The sequence below is a fragment of the Rhinolophus ferrumequinum genome, chromosome 18, assembly GCF_004115265.2.
Source record: "Rhinolophus ferrumequinum isolate MPI-CBG mRhiFer1 chromosome 18, mRhiFer1_v1.p, whole genome shotgun sequence".
Taxonomy (NCBI): Eukaryota; Metazoa; Chordata; class Mammalia; order Chiroptera; family Rhinolophidae; genus Rhinolophus; species Rhinolophus ferrumequinum.
The window spans coordinates 32,018,144-32,026,679 of NC_046301.1; the positions used below are offsets into that span (position 1 = coordinate 32,018,144).

Consider the following 8,536-nt stretch of genomic DNA (forward strand, 5'->3'; position numbering starts at 1 on the left):
CCCTGTGCGCTTTTCACCACACTACACTAAACAGAGTGTGTTCTGCGTCCTGTCCTTTTCTGGGAATGGAACGGTTTGCCTACCCCCATTTCAATATGCACTGCAATTTCCTATTCAAGCATCAAAACACTGAGGGCTGCTAGCTCATTCCCAGTTGAGAGAAGGCAGAAGAGGCTTTGCTTATCTCCAAGCTCAGTGTAAGCATATTCCTCAGCAATCGAGAAACTACTGAGCAGATGCTATTTTACTGAGCAAAATGCAGAGGTGGCAAAAAGGCCAGCTAATACGCTGCTTCCTCTGATGCTGTCGTGAAACATTTGCCTAATGTCCGGAGAATGGACAAGGGTTCACACAAATAATTCCCCCTCTATTTAGAAATGACTATGTTCATTGTAATTAATAAACAAAAACAAAATGCCCAATATTAAAAAGAAAACAGTGATCTTGGAGATGTTTGGGTAAATGGTTTTGCAGTTATCGTAAACATTTTAAAAATAGATGAGATAGCTTACAGTATTCTGGTTTATTGAAGAGGATCACAGGAATTACCAACTTTCAAAAAATACACTTTGCAACTTCCTGGGAAAAGCTTATCACTACCTTTTCATGAACCCAGTTTAATCTGTGTTTGGTAAATCCCAAGGAACCTGAGGATTCTACAGTCTCCTGACAATATTCTTATCAATATCATCATGATACACTGCTAAGATACCACTTCTGGCTGTTTGTATTATCTGTTTATTTGGGTTCTAGATTAATTGTGGCTTTTTAAAAAACTAACACTCTGCATTTTTATTTGGGCATTCATTCAGTTTCTATTTACTGCCCTATTTTCAAACTATAGCATTTTATTACTCTGGACAACAAATGATCTCTGTTAGGTATAGTCTCCTGAATTTAGGGTTCATTTCAAATAATAAGGTAGACAGGGAATGCTGTGCTTGAGTAGATCACCAGCTCAGATAGTTTTCTTAACATGTTTTCAGTAAGTAGTTTCCAGTTTTTGTCTTTGAAATAATATAGCATTGAATATTAATAAACATGTGAATTCACTGAAGCTATGCCAAAATCATTAGCATTCATGAGACAAAAATGATATTAAGATAAAAGAAGAAATTATGATAAAAGTGGGTGCTCTGACTTCTGATACTTTCAGCAAACAAAAATCCTTTCATTTTTATTTTTCAAGTATTTGATATCATCAGTGTAAAGTATAATAACCTTGTCTTAGATCTCGGTTTAGACATTCACTTAATTGTTCTAACTAATAAACATAAAGTCACTAAACAAATTATTTGTGAGTTGCACTTGTGAGTGTAACTGGATGCCTACTAGGTCCATAATTATCTTGTCTCTTCCCTCTCCCTGACATTAGCCTAGGTCCTTGTGGTTCTTAAACCTCTCTCTCATTTAATATGTTTAAAAATATACTAAGTGCTAAAACAGATGAAATATCCCCCCCTAGTCCAATGAAACATATTTTGGCATGAACCATATCATTGAGGAGAAGTCAGACTGCATTCTTTCTTTCTAAACCAAAATAAGGCAAAGGGACGGAGCAGGCAAGCTTGGCTGGGCAGCACCCAGGAAATGCTTTCAGCAGGTCTTATTTTCAAAACTTATATCTTTACACTATCCAAACTTCTCTGCACTTTATATTATTTATTTACAAGTTTTGTATTTAAGTATAAAATGCATACTTTGTGTTCCCTCCAAGAATAAGCCCTATGTTGAATTTTAATAGCATGGGTTAGTTTTATCTGTTTGTGCTTTACGTAAATGGAATAATCCCACATGTACTCTTCTGTACCTTGTTTATTTCACTCAGTATTCTGTTTGTAAATTCATCCATGCTGTGACATGTATTTGGAGAGCATTCCTTCTCATTCCTGTGCAGTACTCCAACGTGTCAATTTACCATAAGTTATTTAACCAGACTATCACTGATGAACAATTTGTTGTTTTTTAGCTTTGGGGCGTAAAGATTAGTCTTTTTATGAAGATTTTAGTACACGTTATTCAGTGAAAATATCGAGATATTTCCATTTGGCCTATAACTCATATTATACTTCCTCAGAGTATATGATATGCTCCCGTGTAAGAAATAGTTTAAAGCTGTTTTTCAATGTGTTTCTACAAATTTTTATATCCAACCTTAACGTATTGTAGTTTAATTATCCATAACATGGATTACATTTGATATGTGCAATCAAAACTTTTTTGTTAGCAATTTTTGTGTGTATAAAATATTATCAAAGGTGGATTTAATTTGCTTTGCCCCACTAGCTAAAATTGATAATAATTTCACGTTTACAGACTATTGGATATCCTCTTTTGGGAAGTGACTATTCCTTTGCCAATTTCCTATTTGGCTGCCTTTCTTTAATATCATAGTGCTGAAAAAGTCTTATATATTCTGTATATTAATTCTTTTTCATATATACATTTTACAAATATATTCTTGAAATACCCAAGTGGTTTGCATTTTCATTTTTTAATGGTGTTTTTTGAACAATAGACACTCTCATTTTTAAAGTCCTGTTTGGCAAGTAATGTTTTCAATTACAGATTTTTGTTCAAGTAAGCTTTGCCTAGTTGATAGTCTTAAAGTCATATTTCTCTCTTTTCCTTTGATAGCTTTATTGATTTACCTTTGAGATTATATTTTAAATCTCTCTGGAATTAGTCTCAATGTACAGTGTGAAGTAGAGATAAAGATACATTATTTCTACCTGGATAGCAATTGACCAAGACAAGCTATTAGAATGTTCACTTGGTTTCTCTGTTCTATTTCACTGGTCAGTACTTACGTTAATCTCCATAGCTTTATCTGGTTATCTGGTACTGATTTTATCTTTTGCAAAATGTGAGGTGAGTAGGAGTTGTAGAGTGATTGTATGAGAAGCTAAGTGGAACTTCTCCTTAGTGAGCAACTATTTAACTGATAAAAAATTTAAAAAAATTAATGTCTCTGGAAATTTATCCAAGGGCATACAACAAATGGAGAAACATTTATCCAAACAAATGTTCTAAATCTTGGTGAAAACGAAAAGAAATTGTGGCGTTTGACTTACACACCTTCCCTTATGTCTGTGTTACTTTCTGTATTCTAGACAGATGCGGCCAACACGAAGGGGTTCGTTCAACCCTCAGAACCAGTCTAGTGTTGTGGTTTCACCCAAGTAGGAACAGACCTCACACGTACCTACTTCTCACCTAACTTTCTGTTTTGAAAATTATATATTATGTGGGCAGGGACAAGTTTGTTCACCCCACTATTACTCAAGGGGTGACAGTTATGCCCCAGGCACAACAGGCCTAGAATACTGGGTCCTCAGATTTGTTTGACCCTGCTGGCAGAGTCACTGTTCTCTGCCAGGATGGGCAAGCTAAGAGGACCATGGTCTACCATCTTCCTCTCGCGTCAACTTGTGGAGTGGTGATGTCACTCTGATAGAGAGATATACTGTCTACAACTATAGTTCCTAGGAAGGGGCACAAATGATCTGCCAGGGAAATTCAGGTCATATGAAGAACTTTGCCTGAGGAGACTGACTTTATTTGGTACACAGAATGGAGATGTTCACAAATAAGGGTATTGGTGAAAATAATGGAGATTTTGATGCCAAACATTTCAGAATGGCAGTCACCTCCACGAATCTCATGGCAACAAGCAAAATGGTAGGTCATCAGAAGTTTAACAGACAGCAGAAAAAAACACAGCCAACAAGATTCCTTCTAGACTCATCGTCGTGTGTCTAGAAGGCTATGCACACGTGCTAAGGTACATGCACTCAGTAGCAATGAGGGTATTGTATTTGGCTGACTTGAAATATTCCCAGGCCACAATCACATTTATCATAAAAGGACTGGAACCTCATTGGCTCAAGGGAATTAAGCACATCTTCTGACCAAACACTAGCTGTACAGAAAGCCACTCTGAATATCAATAAAAACATAAAATCTTAAATAAACACATACATACACAAATACATAAATAGACCTTAGTGAAAAATCTTGAGCTGAGTATTATACTAACCAAAAGAAAACATTTAGAAGAAGAGATCACCAGAAGATTTTCAGCAGGCAGAAAAAAGAATCAGCCAACTTGACGGATTATTAAGGATATCACAATCAGAAGAAAAGAAACAGAAAGAATTATCTGTGCCTATGAGAAATATGTGACCTACTCTGAAACAATGGGTTGACAACTTTCCTCCCTAAAATAATTGCCAACAAATATCCGTGGAATATTATTTCTATTTATTTCTCTTTTCAAATTCTCAAATTCACCTCTATAAGGTGTGTTAGAACATTTGATATAGTCCATATATTGCTAAAGCTCAATTTTTATGCTTTTGTTTTTCTGTGTACATCAGTGTGGGGATTTTTTTCCATTGAACTGCCTTGCAGTAAGTAATTTTGTATTTTGACATGCCCAAATTATTTTTCAAACCAGCCACTAAGTTATTATCATCACTTTTAAATTTTAGTTCTAAAATATACAGTTGGTACTTTTGTATGTTACAACTCACTGTGGATATTCTACATTCTTTCCTGTATTTTGCATATTTTTCTTCTATTTTAAAATGTTTCAATCATAGTTATTTTTTTAAATGTACTCTTGCTCCAGTATCTGGATCACCTTGAGATTACTTATAGTTTCTCCATTTCTTTTTCTTCTCTTAGTAATAAGTCATAACTTTTAGCTCTTGGCATGTATGGTAATGATCTACTGTATGCAGCAAATTGTGTATAAACAACCAAAGAAGCTCCTGATGGCTGCTCTAGAGAGTTTTCTCTATTTGCTCTGTAAGTAAGATAGGCCGAGACACCGATTACCTAAATCCAGTCCTGGATTGTGCTAGATCATAGGTGTTTGAGATTTTAGTAAACATTGGGCAAGTTCTCCTTTCCTTGTGCTGCTCAGACACGGGCCTGCTAGATTTTGAATCGTGAGTTTTTGTGATTTTCTTTTCTGAGCTTTGAAAGATGCTGGGGCTTCATCTCTAGTACTTAGGGGTTTATTACCTAGTTGTCTAACTGCTTGACACATGGAACATCAAAATCACGTAAGTGTATTATGGGGAGACAGTACAGGTGCTTGAATAAGCCTCCTTTTGTTATGTCTTGTGAGTAAAATCTACTGGATTTCAGGGAACTATGCTTTTGAGAAATTTCAGACCAGCTCACCAGGACCCCACAGAGCTCTGAAAATAAGCAAATGCGACTTGGGGAAAAATGACTGCAAATTAGAGAGGCCCCTGAGTGTCTAATTTGTGAATCTATCTAAACCTGTGTAGTAATGGAGGACATTGGGAATTTCTCTTTCTCTCAGAGGAAGGTCTCTAACGGCCAAAGTTAAGGCTCAATTCACACCCAGCGACACCAAGTGCGTGGAGGGAAAAATGGCTGGCAAGATTCAATGCTTTTCAGAATAATTTCTCTGCCTGGAATTGTAGGTCATCTACTCCACATTGCTTCCTTAGCACTCTGATGTCCTGAACTATGGTTCTTACAATGTAATTGGGATTTGGAAGTTCTGTTCCCCAGAGGGAACGTGGTCCGTTACTACTAATATATCCTACATACAACTGTAAGAATCTTCTTTTTTATTTATTTATTATTTTCAGGTGTACAAAACAATATCATAGACATTTATCATTTATATCCCTCACAAAGTGACAAGCCCCTTCCCCAAATCTACTATGAAAATAATGGAAAGTTGAATATATTCAAAATTAGTAAATTTTCCATTTTAAATGGGTAATGGTTATGACACCTAATGATAAAATATCTCAGAGGTTTTCTGTCAATGGTCTATGAAAGGTGCTGTAATATTTCTATTGCCAGACTAAAACTTAATACATGGGAAAGATCATTTGGGACTTTTTTTAATGGTAATTTTTTGCTTTTCATTCTAAGGGTGAAGTTGGAACATCCTCCTTTTCCTTAGCTATTCTTTTGCCTGTCATAAAAGACAATATTAATAAGCACAATAAAGGAAAAAAGAAAATAAACCAAAGTAGTAGCAGATAACTGGTCCATTTCCTCAGTGCATTCTCTTTTCTCCTAGGGGGTGGGCCACTATCAATACTACCTCCGTCGCCATCTTGCAGGCAGTTGGGAGGGTCCCACTCATAGTTGCAGTGGCAATGATGTCTGTTGTTACAGACTCCTTTCATATTGCAGGTCTCAGGTGAACAATCACTTACCAGAAGTGACATAGGGACGCACTTCCTTTGGATGCAGATATGTTCTGCACCACACTGGGTTCCATCTTTCACTTCACCAATGTCAGGTATGGCCATCCCCAGATGGTAGTCAATGCCCCAGCAGGTGACATTATTGAAGTGAGTCCAATGTACAGTAGAATGATCTTGCAGAAGGGGGATTTCTGTCACGTCGTCACACTGAACCCTCCCACACAGGATGTCTGAGATGTTACATCGCACATACGTAGAGTCATGAATACCACAGTGACCAAAACGGTCACCTCGGGTGTTCACTTTCGTGTAGCAACTCTGATTTGCACTCTTGGCCTCTTTGCCAAAAATTTTCTTACACTGTTCTTCACAGTTATTGCATCTCTTTTCATAGCAGTAGCCACCGCCCAGGCACGGGATTCCATCCTGCACATACACATCTTCTGGACAGTGATGGGATATCCCATTGCACCACTCTGGAAGATCACATGCGTTTTCCTCTTTTCTACGCACATTGCCTGATGGCGTGATCTGGCAGTCTTTGCAACAAAGCCCAAAAGCACAAGCAGCCCCAGGTGTCAGCGTGCAGTTAGACTGCCAACATGGATCTTTTATACACAAATGTAAAGCACCACAGTCACACTCTTCTCCTTCTTCAACCACACCATTTCCACACACAGTAAGTGTGAACATGTTCTCTGTATTTGATGAAAGGTATAAACATTTTTGTTTTGCAACGGTGTCCATGAACTGAGCATAACTGCAGTTGCTGAATTTAGTAGTGGATGATTGTTTTGCAAACATTATGCATGTTTTATGCCCACATTCACATTTTTTACCATCATGCGACATACCCAAAATATGACCGATCTCATGTGACACAATAAATGCAATGTCACACAAATTGTCACTCATGAAACTAGTAACTCCACAGTTATATTGAATGTTACATATTGTTCCAGCATAGGCTAAACCAAGATCAATACCATATCCTTTCTTTACCAATATATTTGCAGCATCATGAGGCAAACGGTTATTAAAGCCACTTTTCTTCCACTGGCAAAATCCTGCTAGGAGACCTTTTATGGTATCTATTGGAATGGAGTTTCCTTCAGTCCATATCTCAATTCCCATTAAAATCACATAAATATTCAGTGATTGTAAAAGGTTATTTACATAATTGACAACAAGGCATACTTCGTTGTGTACATTTGAGGTGTTACTTTTGATATGCAGATATCGATTGTAATCCACTACCACCGCCAGTTCAAGAAACATCTTGTGTGTCCACCAGCTTTCATAGGCACTCTGCTTCAAAGTATAACTAACGCTCTCTCGTAGCTTCAATTGTCGTGCTATTTCTTCATCTGTTAATCCACATCTCATGGGTGGGAACTGTGTCTCCTCACTGCTCGTCTTATATATGAGATGTTCAAATGTAGTAGAAAGCCTTTCGGGTTCGATTTCATAAACAATGTCATTTGTCTGTATTATTCCTTGAAAGCCCCCAAAATAGGTACTGACGGCAACCAGGGATTCTGGGTCCCCCTCCACATACCCATGATAGTAGCAGTCATTCTGGACAAAAGGCTGGTCCTCAACAAGAGCGCCCTGGTCTGTGTAGGTGAACACTGGCAGGTGTCTGGACAGCAAATGCTTGTTGACCTTCATGTGGACAATGTGTCTCTGGCCCCCAAAATGCAGTCTGTAAGAGAGCCAGCCTGGAGGCTTCATGCTGTTGGCATGTCTCATGGGAATCACCACCTCTGGGGAACTATAACCTTGAGAGTGCCCTACCTGGGACCATCCAGGAAGGAACAGAAATACCCCCCTGCCAGAGCAGCAAAAGAGTGATCTTCTCATGCACCAGGACAACACCCACAGCCATTATGGAGCCACCATATGCAGCCATTGGTGAGAGTAAAGGAGGGTGGGGCAAGAAGCATCATGCTCATGTCTCCTCCATCTAAGCTGGCTGTATGCAGTGCTGACCTTTATTTTGTCATCTGGCAGAGTAACACCATTACAGCAGCAGCACTATAAGAAAAAATAAAAAGAAGAGCAGAGACAAAGATGGGTGTTGTGAGCAGGCGAAGTTTGAGGTGGAAGAGAAGGGTATGGGTTAAAATGGGTTAGTGTTTGACTCAAGATAAGACTCAGTATATATGTGCATTTGCTCCTAAATAATAGTGAGGCAGAGTGAGATTGTAGGTGTACAAATGAATGGTGATGGCCATTGGTTGACATTTACTGAACTTAGATGAAGGACACATATGGATTGATTATACCATTCTCTAAATATATGTATATGTATGAAAAATGCCATAGTA

General features: G+C 37.9%; 1 protein-coding gene across 1 annotated transcript; it reads right to left on the bottom strand.

The window, feature by feature from the left end:
• Positions 1–5,915: 5,915 nt before the first annotated feature.
• LOC117038432 (disintegrin and metalloproteinase domain-containing protein 20-like) lies at positions 5,916–8,118 on the bottom strand. The gene is given in 2 exon segments (XM_033135415.1): positions 5,916–8,039; positions 8,041–8,118. Coding segments are annotated over 2 exon segments (2,202 nt in total).
• Positions 8,119–8,536: the final 418 nt, after the last annotated feature.